This window comes from Neoarius graeffei, chromosome 15, assembly GCF_027579695.1.
Source record: "Neoarius graeffei isolate fNeoGra1 chromosome 15, fNeoGra1.pri, whole genome shotgun sequence".
Lineage (NCBI taxonomy): Eukaryota > Metazoa > Chordata > Actinopteri > Siluriformes > Ariidae > Neoarius > Neoarius graeffei.
The window spans coordinates 9,477,306-9,497,410 of record NC_083583.1 but is presented as its reverse complement, the minus strand read 5'-3'; the positions used below and the strand labels follow the sequence as shown (position 1 = coordinate 9,497,410).

The following is a 20,105-nucleotide window of genomic DNA, read 5'->3' as shown; positions in this document are numbered from 1 at the left end:
CACGCTAAAGCCAATTTCTCCCACTGAATTATGGAAGTAGACCGACAGACAATAGGCTACGTGTGAACGAACCTATGAAAATCACTTGCTGTTACCTTTTCTGACAAGTTTTTGCTTCAAGCTTAAATTGGTGGTTCAGCTCAGTCCAACCTAAAATATGTTTTCCTTTGAGGACATCTTTATGGATGAAAGGAGTGAAGGCTTAATGCTGCCAAGACTGAAGTTTTAGTCTGTAACACTCCAAGCAATATACCACTTCACTCCCGCCAAGGTCAACATCTTGATGAGGTTTCTGATTTCAAGTACCTTGGCTCGTGGGTGAACTTGTCCGAGACGGGCATTAAGGTCAGGAGAGGCCTAGCTTGGAAAGCACTCAGTAACATGATGGATGTTTGGCGATCAAATCTATCTAGACAGCTAAAGCTGTTTTTTCTCAGCTACTGTCGAGTCTGTTTTGCTTTATGGTCGCGAGGACAACTGCATTGGAGAAATCCCTAAATGGCACCTACATGCGCATACTCCGTAGGGTACTTAATATCACCAATTCGGAGCTGTACGGTGACATCCCCGGTCTTGGACAAGGTTGGCTACAGGAGGCTTGGCCTTGGTCATTGCTATCACCACCCTGACCTTCCCGCAGTCAGCTGGTACTTTGGTGCCTAACCCATGGTCATTTGAGGAGGGGCCACCTTCCAGCCACCTTTCTAGACACATTAATGAGGGACACTGGGGCTCTGAACTACAACCCCGATTCCAAAAAAGTTGGGACAAAGTACAAATTGTAAATAAAAATGGAATGCAATGATGTGGAAGTTTCAAAATTCCATATTTTATTCAGAATAGAACATAGATGACATATCAAATGTTTAAACTGAGAAAATTTATCATTTAAAGAGAAAATTGGGTGATTTTAAATTTCATGACAGCAACACATCTCAAAAAAATTGGGACAAGGCCATGTTTACCACTGTGAGACATCCCCTTTTCTCTTTACAACAGTCTGTAAACGTCTGGGGACTGAGGAGACAAGTTGCTCAAGTTTAGGGATAGGAATGTTAACCCATTCTTGTCTAATGTAGGATTCTAGTCGCTCAACTGTCTTAGGTCTTTTTTGTCGTATCTTCCGTTTTATGATGCGCCAAATGTTTTCTATGGGTGAAAGATCTGGACTGCAGGCTGGCCAGTTCAGTACCCGGACCCTTCTTCTACGCAGCCATGATTCTGTAATTGATGCAGTATGTGGTTTGGCATTGTGATGTTGGAAAATGCAAGGTCTTCCCCGAAAGAGACGTCGTCTGGATGGGAGCATATGTTGCTCTAGAACCTGGATATACCTTTCAGCATTGATGGTGTCTTTCCAGATGTGTAAGCTGCCCATGCCACACGCACTAATGCAACCCCATACCATCAGAGATGCAGGCTTCTGAACTGAGCGCCGATAACAACTCGGGTCGTCCTTCTCTTCTTTAGTCCGAATGACACGGCGTCCCTGATTTCCATAAAGAACTTCAAATTTTGATTCGTCTGACCACAGAACAGTTTTCCACTTTGCCACAGTCCATTTTAAATGAGCCTTGGCCCAGAGAAGACGTCTGCGCTTCTGGATCATGTTTAGATACGGCTTCTTCTTTGAACTATAGAGTTTTAGCTGGCAACGGCGGATGGCACAGTGAATTGTGTTCGCAGATAATGTTCTCTGGAAATATTCCTGAGCCCATTTTGTGATTTCCAATACAGAAGCATGCCTGTATGTGATGCAGTGCCGTCTAAGGGCCCAAAGATCACGGGCACCCAGTATGGTTTTCCGGCCTTGACCCTTACACACAGAGATGCTTCCAGATTCTCTGAATCTTTTGATGATATTATGCACTGTAGATGATGATATGTTCAAACTCTTTGCAATTTTACACTGTCGAACTCCTTTCTGATATTGCTCCACTATTTGTCGGCGCAGAATTAGGGGGATTGGTGATCCTCTTCCCATCTTTACTTCTGAGAGCCGCTGCCACTCCAAGATGCTCTTTTTATACCCAGTCATGTTAATGACCTATTGCCAGTTGACCTAATGAGTTGCAATTTGGTCCTCCAGCTGTTCCTTTTTTTGTACCTTTAACTTTTCCAGCCTCTTATTGCCCCTGTCCCAACTTTTTTGAGATGTGTTGCTGTCATGAAATTTCAAATGAGGCAATATTTGGCATGAAATTTCAAAATGTCTCACTTTCGACATTTGATATGTTGTCTATGTTCTATTGTGAATACAATATCAGTTTTTGAGATTTGTAAATTATTACATTCCGTTTTTATTTACAATTTGTACTTTGTCCCAACTTTTTTGGAATCGGGGTTGTAACATCGTGCATCAACAATTGTGATGACTGGGCCACCAGGTGTATAGTTCAGCTGAGGCCGCATTGATGATGATGCACTTTGTTTCATGTTTATCCAGCATAGGCATTGTATTTTTGCCATTTTGTGTTAATGATTTTGTATCATCACAAAAGCAAATTTGTGCAATAAAAATGATAACTGATTTTAGTCTGGTAAAAAGCATAAGCCCATATCCGGACCCCAGAAGAGGACGAGCGTTGATTTCTGGACCTCTTGCCATTTTAGTTTGAGACCCCTGCTTTAGGCCGTGGTTGCCCCTGTGCTCCACCAGGCTTCACAGTTGGCATGGAATTTATCTTGTTTTTTTCCCCCCGAAGAGGTTCTCTGTCTGAAATCACTCACTCGTTCGCTACTTCCTACTCACTATATAGGGAATTACTATATAGAGGACTATCTCGTAAGCTCATGAAAAAACACTTTCAGATACTACTCTGTTGCGCCTTTATTTACGTCTTTACTGTGGCACAATTAAAACGTGCCAGATCGCTACCCATGCTTTCTGCCATAATAGCGTAATGTTTACTACATTTAAAAACGGTTAAACAAAATTCAAAAATACTCAGCATATCATCAAAAGTCAAATGGAAACTTGCTTACATTTATACTGCACTGGTTGCGCCTCTCTGTCATCTGCCCTTTTTCCTTCAGTGCGACCGCAATGCATGATGGTATATATTGCTTGGTTAGTGACCATCGGTTGTACTCTACTTTTCGTGATGCATTGTGGGATACTAGCGAGTGGGGAGTGATTTCAGACATGGGTTATTTTCTCCGAGGTGCACATACTTTTTTTCCACGAATGATTTCTGCCAAAACTGCCAATTCAGTATTGGGTATAAATAAAACATTACAGAATATTACCATATTGTGTAAAATAAAACGGTTTAATGTGACCCAGATTAAACTCAGAAAACATTTTAGGAGCCAGCGCTAGACTATGGAACATTCCTAATGTTCAATAAACTTTTTTTTTTTTTCTTCCCTCCCCTCAATATGGACAGTCTAACCGACAGCTGTGCATTCATGGCCTGGTCCTTTCAAATGTTATGCAACAGTTTGGCCAGGATGAAGAGCACAACGGTTCTGGAGATGGCCTGTGATGGCCCCCAGCTTTAATCTTTCTCATCTGGGTTCTCCTGATGTGGAGCGCTGAAGGCCACCCTGGTGTGTGCAGCTGTGATGTCATCACACACATTCACACCAGAGGATTATTCTTTATTTTCAGACATGACTTTTATGCCTTCTTCACTGCGTGTTATTTATTCCCACAATTCTGTCCACACGCAGCGCATGACAGGAGGACACTGCAATCGGATACCGTAGATGTCCTTGATGGATTAGCATCATATCATTTGTGTAATATGCTAATTTCTCCCACATATATATAATCTGTTTGTTGGTCCGACCAGTAAGAAAAGTTTCAGATAGATTACTGATGGATACATTAATGAAGCATCAGGCAGCTTGAAGAAATTAGTCACAAAGTGATTGCAAGAAAAAATAGGACAAGATATATAGGCAATAAGCTGTATGGCCAAAAGTATAATGAACACCCATCCGTCATGCCAATATGTGGTTCTTCCACAAACTGTTCGACGCACACAGTTGTATAGAACGTCTTTGGGCGCTGGAGCTTTACACTTTCTCTTCACTGGAACTGAGAGACCCAAACTTGTTCCAGCATGGCAACGCCCCTGTGCACAAAGCGAGCTCCGTGAAGACATTGTTTCCCAAAGTTGGAGTAGAAGAACTCTAGTGTCCTGCACAGAGCCCTGACTCAACTCAACTCAACCCAGCTGAACACCTTTGGGATGAACTGGAACACTGTGTGCACCCTAGACCTCCTCAGTACTCACTCAGCATCAGTGCCCGATCTCATTAATGCTCTTGTGGTTGAATGAACACACACACACACCCATCTATCGGGCCATGCCCCAAAATCTAATGGAAAGCCTTCCCAGAAGAGTGGAGCTTGTTATAATGGTAAAAGAGGAATAAATCTGGAATGGGACGTTCAGCAGGCAGGTTGTCAGCTGTCCATCGCTAGCGATCATGACTGCTTCGTTAGGATTTGCAGAAACGCAGATGGGCCACGAGGCCCGCACCAGAGTGACAGAGTCGTTCACAGCGGTGGCATGAATGGCCTGGTTGAGCTGCTGTGGAGTGTCTGGTTTTGTGAGCTCTCCTTTGATGCTTGTCTTCAATTGAAGACACTGAGCTTTTAACTATGCTTGTTCTCTCCATACCGCGAGCTGGCCTAGTGGTTAGCCTGTCCACCTCTCAACCAGGAGATCGTGAGCTCTACTCGCGGTCGGGTCATACCAAAGACCATCATAAAAATGGTACCTACTGCCATCTGGCAAGGCATGCTGCAGTACAGATGCGAGTAGGGAAGTCAAACTCTTGCGGTTACCAGAGTTACAGTGTACTGTAACCCTAGCTGTATAGGCGAAAGGCCGAGGGCTATGGAAACGGAGATTGGCGACGCACCCATGCGACTCAAAGGGCTGGTTAGTACTGGGACAGGAGACTGCCTGGGAAGACCAGATCCTGGCGTGGAAGGGACTTTGACTTTTTTTATTTTCCTCTCCTAATGAAGCACCTGCACAGTAAGGTAAGACAAATGATATCGCGACCCCATCGTGTTGTCTCTCTGGCCCTCCAGACCTGATGCCAGGTGGTGCACAAAAGTGCCATAAACCTGACAGGTATGGAAGTTGCCCCGCAGTGATAACTGACTTGCCGAGTGATACCATCCGTTGGCCATTTGAGTGGCTCTTCCGCATGCCATCTGGTGGTGTGCCATTGACCCTGTTGGGTTCATCTGCCACACTGCACCGAAAAGCGCCCTGCTGCCAGCGCCTTATTGATGTAGTATTTAACCCATAGCTGGAACCCAGGCAGGTGCCACCACTTCAGGTTAGAGCGGACCTGGGAGCAATGGTGATTTTTGGGGGAAAGTGAAGTTCCCCCTTACTCAAGTTCTCCCGGACCTGAGATTCAACGACTGGTTGCAGTCATACTCAGGACTATAAACAGTCCTGTACAAGTTCTTATAAGCAGGCAGGTAGTATGTGAGGTGTCCACAAACTTTTGGCTGTAGAGTGTATTTTTAAAATATTTCTTTACAATAGTAATTCAAATGAAATCAACCATTAAAAGGCAACAACCAATCAAAAATACTGTCGAAACAATAGACACAAACCCTGACGCAGCAGAAAAAGTAATCCAGTCCAAAAATCCATGTGATTTTAAGATCAACGTTTAATGCACAGCTTCCTAGAACACTATAGAATTCAGAGTATTGAAGTAAACGTTATCTGATTAGAAGCAGCAGCGGTGGAATGTATTTTCCCCCTGTAATTGAGCCAAATCCTCCCAATAACACCAAAATGTGTTTCCCATCTGTGGGGGTATTTTAATCCCAGCGCTCCCCACGGAAGATGCTGTGGCTCTCATGGCATGTTTTCATTGTCTGAGCAAAAAGGCAATAAAGAGACGAATCAGCAGGGTTTGAAAGGTGGCCATCAATATGAGCTTATGTGTATTATGGAGGCTCAAATGCGGCAATTCGAACCAGATACAGCGTGTCACGACTCGATATTGGTTTCATATTTGAAGAAAATTAAAAATGAGTCACTAAAGGTGAAATATTTTGTTCTTCAATGATTTTGGTTTTCGCCATCCCCCCCCCCCATTCTCAGTGAAGAATGAATCACAATCCCAGATCATTGAAAACCCTGTCATGGCAGCTAGTGATGTCGTAGCTTCCTGCAGGAAGTGGTGAATTATGGACAGGAAATTAGGCCTATGGGGGGGGGGAGGTTCTTGAATTCACACTGGAAAGGAAAAATAACGTTATCTGGTTGTCCTTTTTTAACACTGGAACAATTTAGAGATTTAGTTTGCATTCAGCGAAAACTTTCATTGATTTTTTTTTTTCTTGTCTCATAACTGGTTCTTAATTCAGGTGTTAACTCTGCTCGTAGTTATGCAACTTGCTAACTTTTGCTGTCAGTTATCACTTGTTTTCCCTCAAAGTTTTCAACTATCTACAATTTTATCATGAGTGGAAATGTATACACAGTGGCAGTTAGCTCCATATCTAGCTCCTTATCATTGCTAGCATCAGTTAATGTTTACTCTGATAGCTATAGGCATGTGACAATATAGCGTGCGACAATAAATCACGATACAAATTTACAACCTTTCAAATTGATGAAATAAAAACGAACCACGATTGTCAAATTGCGTAATCTCTTGGCATTTTCTAGCTGTAATTGTGTTGTTTAGACAGCAGAATATATCGTACAGTAGCGGGAATGTGCATGACTTCACTGTAGGTGGAAGTAACGCAGCTCGAATGCGGCAAAAACAAGCAGATCTAAAATGTGAAAGGGGTATTGTGTGATTGTGTACAAATAGATTTAATAAGAAATCCGAGCTCTCTTTTTACAGATTGATGAAGGATAAAGAAAAGAGAAGAAAATGAAGGTGGTACAAATGTTTATTAAGAAAAGGAATGTTTGTTATTAACTTTTTTCATTTTGAATAAAGGGGATAATTTAGGTAAGAGGGTGTTATATTTTACTCAACTTTACAAATGTGGGTAAATAACTGTTGCTGGTGATTTTTAAAACAAAACAACTTTCATTTTCTTAAAGTTGATAAGGAATTTTATTTTTTTTGTATTAAAATTGTCTTCATTTCATTTATTTTTCAAAAGTATCGTGTCAAAATCCTGAACCCAATATTTTGAATTGAAAGGAATCATAAATCGGGTGAATCGTTCCATGCCTAGATAGCTATGAATTAATTCTTCCATGGAGAATTTTTTATCACTTATTCTGCTCACATTTCTTTGTTGCTGAGTTCTGGACACATATTAAAAATTTAGTCTGAGCAGCGTTGACAAAGATGAGGAGAAAAATCGTCCCACAGTGACTGAAGGTGGTGATGGTTTCAATGTTTCTCTGGTAAACATTCGGCCTTGCGTCTATGTAATTCGGTCTGTTTTTTATTTTTGTGAAAGTTACATTATTTGGCATACGCTCTTATCCAGAGCTATGTCCTCGGGAGCAGTTGGGGGTTAGGTGCCTTGCTCAAGGGCACTTTGGCCATTCCTGCTGGTCCAGGGAATTGAACCAGCGACCTTTTGGTCACAAAGGTGCTTCTCTAACCATTAGGCCATGGCTTCCTCCAATTAGAAAAGGGCCAGTTAGGGTTTTTTTGGGGGATGGGGGGGCCTCATTAATGTAAAGAAATGAGGACATTATATATGCGGGTTTTTTTTTTTTTTTTGGTGCATAAATTTTATTTTTACAATGATGTCATCTTGTTCATGATCGTTAGACAATACATTTCTTTCCAGTCACACACTGAGTCGAATGTAATTGATTCGCTTTCCAGCCTCTATGGCTCTAGAACATGGTTTATATCTCATGAGCCATCATGGGTTAGGGTTAGAATAACATCCCCCAGGCCACTGGAGAGGTCCCTTGCTCTTGGACCAAGCAATCGCCAATTATACACTTATACAATTACACGGTTTTTCTTTAATTGAGGCCTATTAATAGTAATAGGACGACACATGGGTTTGACTTTCATTTCCTTTTAGATTTCTGCCATTAGTTCATAACCTAATCTCTCATATCAAAGTTTTTTTTTGAATGTGTATATCCTTGTACGATATCAGCTCGGCCTGAGCTCATGCTCTTGTGGTATGCAGGCCCACTAACTCGATTTGCTTTATAGTGTTATTTTCTCGCTGTCTTTGTTGAAAAACAAAGAGTCACTCCTGGGCGATTCGGTAACGTGCGTGCTTCGGTTTTTGGCCGTTTTATCCGACTTGCGAATCATCGGCTTTTCTTTTGGTGCAGGTTAGCCATACTGTGTTCTGAGCTCGGCATGGAGTAAAGTCGGGGTTCGGCTGTAATCATATAATCACATTTAAGCTTTCCGCCTTCAACTTTCCATTTGAGACGAGGATAAGCTCTGAATGATCCAGAAAGATCCTCTCATATATAGATAAACAGATATATTGTCTCCCTCCTTGAAACAGTGAGAGGATTTAATTCAAATAACATTTCACTGATTTCATTTCTTCATACTAAAAAACGTTGCCGTCGGCAACCAACAGCGTGATGAGCTTTAAATGAGCGAAGCCCGATTTCCGTTCAAGCAGGCTTCTTTCTCGTGCCGTGTTCTGGATATTTTCAGTCAAATTTGTCAACTTTTTACAGCTAAATAACCTGACGAGCTTTCGCACATCCCTCACTGATTTCTCCCCGATTTTCATCCAGGGCACGAAGACACTACAAGGCGACGAAGACGAAGACGAGGAAGAAGATGGTCTGATCCAGCCAGCTCAAGTGTTTGCACCCAAAAGTCTAATCCTGGTCTCCCGATTAGACTTTCCAGAAATCTTCAGGGTAAAACACAAACATGAACTGCTTTAAAAAGCTTTTGTTCAGTAGCCGTGCATGCGTAGTTTTGTGTTTTTTATCATCTCTTCGTTTCCCATCCTGACGTTTTGCTTCGTGATTAATACTCTATGGCCTTTAATATCTGCAGTTGAATTCTTGAATCTGATTGGTCAGAAGGTGTTGATTAGTTCTGTAACAGCAACTCTGACAGAAGTAGGTAAATGGTGAGGTTTTCTGGAAGGAGACATTTTATGCGTTAATGGACGGAGACTTCAGTATTTAGTATTTTGTAATAGTCAGACGTAAAGCCGTAACTTGAAACAGGAAAGTCTTGGAAATGCCTGTTGTGATGTAATGGAGAACAGGAAGTCATCAAATAGTAACTATAAACAGGTAAAAACATAAGATGTGTCCAAACGGCAACCTCGCTCCTGAAAAGTGAAGCCAATGCGGAAGTGCTAAAATCTGCAGTTCCTCGAATAGCCACTAGAGGCAGGCTCCAAAATCGAGTCTATTCCCACAGACCCCCATGCTAAAATGGTATGGAATCAGTTTTGTGCCAATACAATACTTTTGAAATATCAAACAAAAATGACAAATCAAAATACAAAAAAGTGTCAATTTTTTTAGACTGGCAAACAAATTATTCATGTAATCATGCAAAATATCAGTCTATTACTCTTCAGAAACCTTTTATTTTTGTTCCGCGTCTTTCTCAGTTTTGCTTGACGTAATTTATTTTGGTTGCGATTCCAGCTTTCTCGTTTGCGCTACCTGACTTTTTGCTTGCAGTTTTGGCACAAACTTCACGTGTGGGCGGGCTGTCCAGGAATGCATTCCCATTGGCTAACTTGTGTTTGACTGACAGCTACGCTCAGCCATTCCGTACTCGGATTCTGGCGGACTGTTTGACGAGTGACCGATCCATTGACGGTAAACAAGGATCGAGTGGACTTCAGTGGCGACTATGATATTGAATTAATTCAACAAAGTGTAAGTACGGGACAAATGTGCTGTATGTGTTGCAGTAGTGCACATTATGCAGGCATTTCGTGGCAAGTCAAATGTTAGACTTCGCTCCACTGCCCAATATAATAGCTGTCTTGCTAACGTTAAACACACCTGCATAATGTGCACTACTGCAACACATACAACACATTTGTCCCGCACTTACACTTTGTTGAATTAATTCAATATCATAGTCGCCACTGAAGTCCACTCGATCCTTGTTTACCGTCAACGGATCGGTCACTCGTCAAACAGTCCGCCAGAATCCGAGTAGGGAATGGCTGAGCGTAGCCGTCAGTCAAACACAAGTTACCCAATGGGAATGCATTCCTGGACAGCCCACCCACACGTGAAGTTTGTGCCAAAACTGCGAGCAAAAAGTCAGGGAGCGCAAACGAGAAAGCTGGAATCGCAACCAAAATAAATTACGTCAAACAAAACTGAGAAAGACGCGGAACAAAAATAAAAGGTTTCTGAAGAGTAATAGACTGATATTTTGCACGATTACCGGTACATGAATAATTTGTTTGCCAGTCTAAAAAATTTGACTACTTTTTTTGTGTTTTGATTTGTCATTTTTTTTTATATTTCAAAAGTATTGTATGAACATTTTGGCACAAAATTGATTCCATAAAATGGCCAAATTTACAGTGAAAACTAGCCTGGGACAAAAACAGTTTCCACCTTCATGACAGCTGTACAGGGGGTGAATTTTATATAATTCAACAGTTTAAATTATATTGAGCCGTACAATTTATGCATAATTAGGGGCGGGGCTGATTTAAGTGACAGCTGGGTTTGTCCTCTTGTTAGCCGCTAGCTGGCATTGCCTCAGAACTCAAGCTAAGTTCACTGCAGGTGATGGATTTATGTAAAAAAAAAAAAAAAGTATGGCGGTTATGGTCTGTCTTTATGGAGCGGCTTCTTTTAGTTTAGCCAGTAGCTTGTTGGCTAGCTTGTTCGCTTTGAGGTTAGTAGGCGTGTCCCAGCCGTCAGGCTTCACTATTCCCACCCCTTTTCTCCGTTTATGGACTAGCCAGGAGTTCGGCGCTGCCAAGATGGCGACGCCCGTAACCTGCTTATTTGAGCTTCAAACCCACTCTTCAGGAATCGCTATGAGTGACACCAGAGAGGCTTTGTCCATTATGTTTAGTCTGTCGAATCATTGGCGCGTTGCTGTAGTGTAAGAGGAATAAAACACGTCATAACAGAAATCGCATCTTGAATTAGCACCTTAGAAAAGGAATGATAAAGGATAGAGCAGGAACTGTAATGATAGTCTGGATGATAATAATAATAATAATAATAATAAGTTAAATTTATATAGCGCCTTTCAAGAAACCCAAGGACGCTTTACAATTATAGACAAGGGAAAAAAAATTTTTTTTTAATAAAAATAAATAAAGTAAAAAGTCCACCAAGTAGGGGTCAGGATGTAATTCCCGTGGTGTAGCAGCCACAGTCCCACCAAAAGGCGCACGAAAACGAGTCCCACATCTCCAGCACCGCCGCCGTGACGCCGTCAGCAACATCGCTCGAACACCACGCCATGGATCCACAAAGCGAGCAGAGAAGCTCCGCCACGCAGAGCGCTGGTGTGTCCCAAACCGCCTGCACAGCCGCCGCGACACCACTGAGCAACATCGCTCGGAACATCACGCCGAGCATTAAAGTGCAGAGCGCTGGATAACCACGATGTAAAATGAGCAACGAGCTCACTGCAGTCCACAGCTGGGAGCACAGGCATCGCCCACAGCGAACCAAGGCCTGGAGGGAACCGATGCCCAAAACTGGGTCCGGAGCTACACCACAACTGGCGGACAAAACACTCAAACAAACATCAAACTACACAAACACACAGAAAAATAAATAAATAGAAAAAGAAATACAATTAAAAAAAGCTCTGGTGAGAAGCGGCAGCCAGAACGCGCATGACGTACTCTCAACCGGAAACGGAAACAAAAAAAAAATACGAATAAAAAGGAATATTATTATTAAGGATGGAACATTTAGTTTTTCTGTTGTGTGAGATGATGGTGTGTAGTGAATGAGTCATGTAACTTTTTGCACTTTTTAAATTAGTTCATCTTTTGCATTTCCACGTATCTGATTCTGAAAAGATCGCCTGTCATGTGTGCAGGCTTAATTAATCTAGATTTTTCAAAAGAAAAGTGTTTTGAGATCTACCAGACGGATTGGGTGACGTGTGGAGTGCAGCGGGAGAGGTGAAACTGGAAATAACGAGTCCATGCTCGTGGAGTCCACTCTTGAGTTAGAGCCTTGGTTTTCCTGAACGTATTGTATAAGACGAGGAGATGGTTGCTCTCTAATGCGAGGAGAACTTGAGGCGCATTCTTGGAACTAAAATTAGTCTCAGTGGTGGTGGCATTTCCTGTTAGTGATGTTACAACCTTATTAAATCTTCCCAAGACCCTCTGAAATGCTTTGGTGTGTGTAATGGGCGACCAAGAAAGGCTTCTTTTTCCAATCCGATGTAATTGTATCAGTGTGTGTTTGTGGGTATCTGTGCATCCAGTTTGACCATCTTCTCTCCCTCAGGGCTGTTTGGGGCTGATCTACACCGTTTACATCGACAGTCTGAACTTCCCTGTGGAGGGCCTCGTGGCGAACCTCCTCACATGCACTGTGCCTACAGCAGGAGGCTCCCAGGTGAGACATTACTCAGCCAAACAGCAATTCCTCAAATGCCTGTACCTCTGACCCGCGCGTGCTCGAAAGGGAGGACGCCAGCACCACAGAGGGTCACTCGGGGTTAATTGGCGTGCTCGCTCGGGTCGGGCCAGAAGTGTGGCTGTGTCAGAGAGGGAGGCGGCTCTTCTCACTGGAGAGTTGAGCGAACGAGACGGGGTCCTAATGCCAGATGTTAGGAATGTTTCACCATATGAAAACTTTTAATTTTCCCCCCTGAAGCTTTTTTTTTTTGCTCATTCAGAGGTGCCAACATCGATATTTTAACGAGATCATTTACATTTCTTTGACATCTTGCTATGCCGATATGGAAGATTCTGGAAAAATAGAATAGCGAATAAAAGTCGCCAGACGGAAAAGCCAAATTACCAAAGGGAAATGGACTGAGCATGTGAAAGACGTTTTTTTTCCTTTCACATTCGGTCAGGATTAACTTAACATCGTCATACGTTTCCGGATTTATTTTTCTCTGATGTTTGACTGCTGCTGCTTGCTATATTTAATCTCGTAGTGTGAATATCAAGGCTATTTGTCTGAACACTTTCCAAATAAGAAAATGAAAAACTGATGCTTTATAACAGGCACTGAAATGTATCCTTGGGCTGGGCGGTGAAATCTGGAATATCCACGCTGTCTAGGAAAGAGTTTTCAGGATAAGATCCCACAGGCTGACTAAAGGAGTCATTATAACAGTAGCTACAGGTATAAAGCATTACTTGATATTGACGTGTGTACAGTATCGTCTTTTAGTTTTGTATCAATAATGGCTTGTTATATCATTGCTGGTTCCTAAAATATGGAACATCCAGATTCACTGAACGTACAACCCACTGAAAAACGTGGTCATTTTATTGTGAGAGTATTATCACTGAAGAAAATAATTATTAAAAAAAAAAAAAGGATTACATTACAGACATCCAGCTGATAAACTTATCCCGTCCGAATAAGGCTTTTATTAGAACAGGGCCTTTATTAGATAAACTTATCCTGTCCGAATAGGGCTTTTATTAGATAAACTTATCCCGTCCGAATAGGGCTTTTATTAGAACAGGGCCTTTATTAGATAAACTTATCCTGTCCGAATAGGGCTTTTATTAGATAAACTTATCCCGTCCGAATAGGGCTTTTATTAGATAAACTTATCCCGTCCGAATAGGGCTTTTAGTAGATAAACTTATTCCGTCCGAATAGGGCTTTTAGTAGATAAACTTATCCCGTCCGAATAGAGCTTTTATTAGATAAACTTATTCCGTCCGAATAGGGCTTTTATTAGATAAACTTATCCCGTCCGAATAGAGCTTTTATTAGATAAACTTATCCCGTCCGAATAGGGCTTTTATTAGATAAACTTATCCCGTCCGAATAGGGCTTTTAGTAGATAAACTTATTCCGTCCGAATAGGGCTTTTAGTAGATAAACTTATCCCGTCCGAATAGAGCTTTTATTAGATAAACTTATCCCGTCCGAATAGAACTTTTATTGGATAAATTTATTCCGTCCGAATAGAGCTTTTATTAGATAAACTTATCCCGTCCAAATAGAGCTTTTATAGATAAACTTATCCCGTCCAAATAGAGCTTTTATAGATGAACTTATCCCGTCCGAATAGAGCTTTTATTAGATAAATTTATCCCGTCCGAATAGGGCTTTTATTAGATAAATTTATTCCGTCCGAATAGAGCTTTTATTAGATAAACTTATCCCGTCCGAATAGAGCTTTTTTAGATAAACTTATCCCGTCCGAATAGAGCTTTTATTAGATAAACTTATCCCGTCCGAATAGAACTTTTATTGGATAAATTTATTCCGTCCGAATAGAGCTTTTATTAGATAAACTTATCCCGTCCAAATAGAGCTTTTATAGATAAACTTATCCCGTCCAAATAGAGCTTTTATAGATGAACTTATCCCGTCCGAATAGAGCTTTTATTAGATAAATTTATCCCGTCCGAATAGGGCTTTTATTAGATAAATTTATTCCGTCCGAATAGAGCTTTTATTAGATAAACTTATCCCGTCCAAATAGAGCTTTTTTAGATAAACTTATCCCGTCCGAATAGAGCTTTTATTCGATAAACTTATCCCGTCCGAATAGAACTTTTATTAGATAAACTTATCCTGTCCGAATAGAACTTTTATTAGATAAATTTATTCCGTCCGAATAGAGCTTTTATTAGATAAACTTATCCCGTCCGAATAGAGCTTTTTTTAGATAAACTTATCCCGTCCGAATAGAGCTTTTATTAGATAAACTTATCCCGTCCAAATAGAGCTTTTATTAGATAAACTTATCCTGTCCAAATAGAGCTTTTATTAGATAAACTTATCCCGTCCGAATAGGGCTTTTAGTAGATAAACTTATTCCGTCCGAATAGGGCTTTTATTAGATAAACTTATCCCGTCCGAATAGGGCTTTTATTAGATCAGGGCCTTTATTAGATAAACTTATCCTGTCCGAATAGGGCTTTTATTAGATAAACTTATCCCGTCCGAATAGGGCTTTTATTAGATAAACTTATCCCGTCCGAATAGGGCTTTTAGTAGATAAACTTATTCCGTCCGAATAGGGCTTTTAGTAGATAAACTTATCCCGTCCGAATAGAGCTTTTATTAGATAAACTTATCCCGTCCGAATAGAGCTTTTATTAGATAAACTTATTCCGTCCGAATAGGGCTTTTATTAGATAAACTTATCCCGTCCGAATAGAGCTTTTATTAGATAAACTTATCCCGTCCAAATAGAGCTTTTATTAGATAAACTTATCCTGTCCAAATAGAGCTTTTATTAGATAAACTTATCCCGTCCGAATAGGGCTTTTAGTAGATAAACTTATTCCGTCCGAATAGGGCTTTTATTAGATAAACTTATCCCGTCCGAATAGAGCTTTTATTAGATAAACTTATCCCATCCAAATAGAGCTTTTATTAGATAAACTTATCCCGTCCAAATAGAGCTTTTATTAGATAAACTTATCCCGTCCGAATAGGGCTTTTAGTAGATAAACTTATTCCGTCCGAATAGGGCTTTTAGTAGATAAACTTATCCCGTCCGAATAGAGCTTTTATTAGATACACTTATCCCGTCCGAATAGAGCTTTTATAGATACACTTATCCCGTCCGAATAGAGCTTTTATAGATACACTTATCCCGTCCGAATAGAGCTTTTATAGATAAACTTATCCCGTCCGAATAGAACTTTTATTAGATAAATTTATCCCGTCCGAATAGGGCTTTTATTAGATAAATTTATTCCGTCCGAATAGGGCTTTTATTAGATAAATTTATTCCATCCGAATAGAGCTTTTATTAGATAAACTTATCCCGTCCAAATAGAGCTTTTTTAGATAAACTTATCCCGTCCGAATAGAACTTTTATTAGATAAACTTATCCCGTCCGAATAGAACTTTTATTAGATAAATTTATTCCATCCGAATAGAGCTTTTATTAGATAAACTTATCCCGTCCAAATAGAACTTTTATTAGATAAATTTATTCCATCCGAATAGAGCTTTTATTAGATAAACTTATCCCGTCCAAATAGAGCTTTTTTAGATAAACTTATCCCGTCCGAATAGAGCTTTTATTAGATAAACTTATCCCGTCCGAATAGAACTTTTATTAGATAAATTTATTCCGTCCGAATAGAGCTTTTATTAGATAAACTTATCCCGTCCGAATAGAACTTTTATTAGATAAATTTATTCCGTCCGAATAGAGCTTTTATTAGATAAACTTATCCCGTCCGAATAGAGCTTTTATTAGATAAACTTATCCCGTCCGAATAGAACTTTTATTGGATAAATTTATTCCGTCCGAATAGAGCTTTTATTAGATAAACTTATCCCGTCCAAATAGAGCTTTTATAGATAAACTTATCCCGTCCAAATAGAGCTTTTATAGATGAACTTATCCCGTCCGAATAGAGCTTTTATTAGATAAATTTATCCCGTCCGAATAGGGCTTTTATTAGATAAATTTATTCCGTCCGAATAGAGCTTTTATTAGATAAACTTATCCCGTCCAAATAGAGCTTTTTTAGATAAACTTATCCCGTCCGAATAGAGCTTTTATTCGATAAACTTATCCCGTCCGAATAGAACTTTTATTAGATAAACTTATCCTGTCCGAATAGAACTTTTATTAGATAAATTTATTCCGTCCGAATAGAGCTTTTATTAGATAAACTTATCCCGTCCGAATAGAGCTTTTTTTAGATAAACTTATCCCGTCCGAATAGAGCTTTTATTAGATAAACTTATCCCGTCCAAATAGAGCTTTTATTAGATAAACTTATCCCGTCCGAATAGAGCTTTTATTAGATAAACTTATCCCGTCCGAATAGAACTTTTATTGGATAAATTTATTCCATCCGAATAGAGCTTTTATTAGATAAACTTATCCCGTCCAAATAGAGCTTTTATAGATAAACTTATCCCGTCCAAATAGAGCTTTTATAGATAAACTTATCCCGTCCAAATAGAGCTTTTATAGATAAACTTATCCCGTCCAAATAGAGCTTTTATAGATAAACTTATCCCGTCCAAATAGAGCTTTTATAGATAAACTTATCCCATCCGAATAGAGCTTTTATTAGATAAATTTATCCCGTCCGAATAGGGCTTTTATTAGATAAATTTATTCCGTCCGAATAGAGCTTTTATTAGATAAACTTATCCCGTCCAAATAGAGCTTTTTTAGATAAACTTATCCCGTCCGAATAGAGCTTTTATTAGATAAACTTATCCCGTCCGAATAGAACTTTTATTGGATAAATTTATACCATCCGAATAGAGCTTTTATTAGATAAACTTATCCCGTCCAAATAGAGCTTTTATAGATAAACTTATCCCGTCCAAATAGAGCTTTTATAGATAAACTTATCCCGTCCGAATAGAGCTTTTATTAGATAAATTTATCCCGTCCGAATAGGGCTTTTATTAGATAAATTTATTCCGTCCGAATAGAGCTTTTATTAGATAAACTTATCCCGTCCGAATAGAGCTTTTTTAGATAAACTTATCCCGTCCGAATAGAGCTTTTATTAGATAAACTTATCCCGTCCGAATAGAGCTTTTATTAGATAAATTTATCCCGTCCGAATAGAGCTTTTATTAGATAAACTTATCCCGTCCAAATAGAGCTTTTATTAGATAAACTTATCCCGTCCGAATAGAACTTTTATTAGATAAACTTATCCCGTCCGAATAGAGCTTTTTTAGATAAACTTATCCCGTCCGAATAGAGCTTTTATTAGATAAACTTATCCCGTCCGAATAGAACTTTTATTAGATAAATTTATTCCGTCCGAATAGAGCTTTTATTAGATAAACTTATCCCGTCCGAATAGAGCTTTTTTAGATAAACTTATCCCGTCCGAATAGAGCTTTTATTAGATAAACTTATCCCGTCCGAATAGAGCTTTTATTAGATAAACTTATCCCGTCCGAATAGAGCTTTTATTGGATAAATTTATTCCGTCCGAATAGAGCTTTTATTAGATAAACTTATCCCGTCCAAATAGAGCTTTTATAGATAAACATATCCCGTCCAAATAGAGCTTTTATAGATAAACTTATCCCGTCCGAATAGAGCTTTTATTAGATAAATTTATCCCGTCCGAATAGGGCTTTTATTAGATAAATTTATTCCGTCCGAATAGAGCTTTTATTAGATAAACTTATCCCGTCCAAATAGAGCTTTTTTAGATAAACTTATCCTGTCCAAATAGAGCTTTTATAGATAAACTTATCCCGTCCGAATAGAGCTTTTATTAGATAAATTTATCCCGTCCGAATAGGGCTTTTATTAGATAAATTTATTCCGTCCGAATAGAGCTTTTATTAGATAAACTTATCCCGTCCAAATAGAGCTTTTTTAGATAAACTTATCCCGTCCGAATAGAGCTTTTATTCGATAAACTTATCCCGTCCGAATAGAACTTTTATTAGATAAACTTATCCTGTCCGAATAGAACTTTTATTAGATAAATTTATTCCGTCCGAATAGAGCTTTTATTAGATAAACTTATCCCGTCCGAATAGAGCTTTTTTTAGATAAACTTATCCCGTCCGAATAGAGCTTTTATTAGATAAACTTATCCCGTCCGAATAGAGCTTTTATTAGATAAACTTATCCCGTCCGAATAGAACTTTTATTGGATAAATTTATTCCATCCGAATAGAGCTTTTATTAGATAAACTTATCCCGTCCAAATAGAGCTTTTATAGATAAACTTATCCCGTCCGAATAGAGCTTTTATTAGATAAATTTATCCCGTCCGAATAGAGCTTTTATTAGATAAACTTATCCCGTCCGAATAGAGCTTTTTTAGATAAACATATCCCGTCCGAATAGAGCTTTTATTAGATAAACTTATCCCGTCCGAATAGAACTTTTATTGGATAAATTTATTCCATCCGAATAGAGCTTTTATAGATAAACTTATCCCGTCCGAATAGAGCTTTTATTAGATAAATTTATCCCGTCCGAATAGGGCTTTTATTAGATAAATTTATTCCGTCCGAATAGAGCTTTTATTAGATAAACTTATCCCGTCCGAATAGAGCTTTTTTAGATAAACTTATCCCGTCCGAATAGAGCTTTTATTAGATAAACTTATCCCGTCCGAATAGAGCTTTTATTAGATAAATTTATCCCGTCCGAATAGAGCTTTTATTAGATAAACTTATCCCGTCCAAATAGAGCTTTTATTAGATAAACTTATCCCGTCCGAATAGAACTTTTATTAGATAAACTTATCCCGTCCGAATAGAGCTTTTTTAGATAAACTTATCCCGTCCGAATAGAGCTTTTATTAGATAAACTTATCCCGTCCGAATAGAACTTTTATTAGATAAATTTATTCCGTCCGAATAGAGCTTTTATTAGATAAACTTATCCCGTCCGAATAGAGCTTTTTTAGATAAACTTATCCCGTCCGAATAGAGCTTTTATTAGATAAACTTATCCCGTCCGAATAGAGCTTTTATTAGATAAACTTATCCCGTCCGAATAGAACTTTTATTGGATAAATTTATTCCGTCCGAATAGAGCTTTTATTAGATAAACTTATCCCGTCCAAATAGAGCTTTTATAGATAAACTTATCCCGTCCAAATAGAGCTTTTATAGATAAACTTATCCCGTCCGAATAGAGCTTTTATTAGATAAATTTATCCCGTCCGAATAGAGCTTTTATTAGATAAATTTATCCCGTCCGAATAGGGCTTTTATTAGATAAACTTATCCCGTCCAAATAGAGCTTTTTTAGATAAACTTATCCTGTCCGAATAGAGCTTTTATTCGATAAACTTATCCCGTCCGAATAGAACTTTTATTGGATAAATTTATCCCGTCCGAATAGAGCTTTTATTAGATAAACTTATCCCGTCCAAATAGAGCTTTTATTAGATAAACTTATCCCGTCCAAATAGAGCTTTTATTAGATAAACTTATCCCGTCCGAATAGAGCTTTTTTTAGATAAACTTATCCCGTCCGAATAGAGCTTTTATTAGATAAACTTATCCCGTCCGAATAGAGCTTTTATTAGATACACTTATCCCGTCCGAATAGA

General features: G+C 39.2%; 1 protein-coding gene across 2 annotated transcripts in view; it reads left to right on the top strand.

The window, feature by feature from the left end:
* Window positions 1-20,105, top strand: part of sbf2 (SET binding factor 2) — a 368,376-nt gene that overhangs the window by 120,430 nt on the left and 227,841 nt on the right. For both annotated transcript variants that reach the window (XM_060940828.1, XM_060940827.1), the window contains exons 4-5: window positions 8,691-8,819; window positions 12,381-12,491. In XM_060940828.1, coding sequence (XP_060796811.1) covers window positions 8,691-8,819; window positions 12,381-12,491 — 240 coding nt within the window. The remainder of the gene's footprint in view (window positions 1-8,690; window positions 8,820-12,380; window positions 12,492-20,105) is intronic.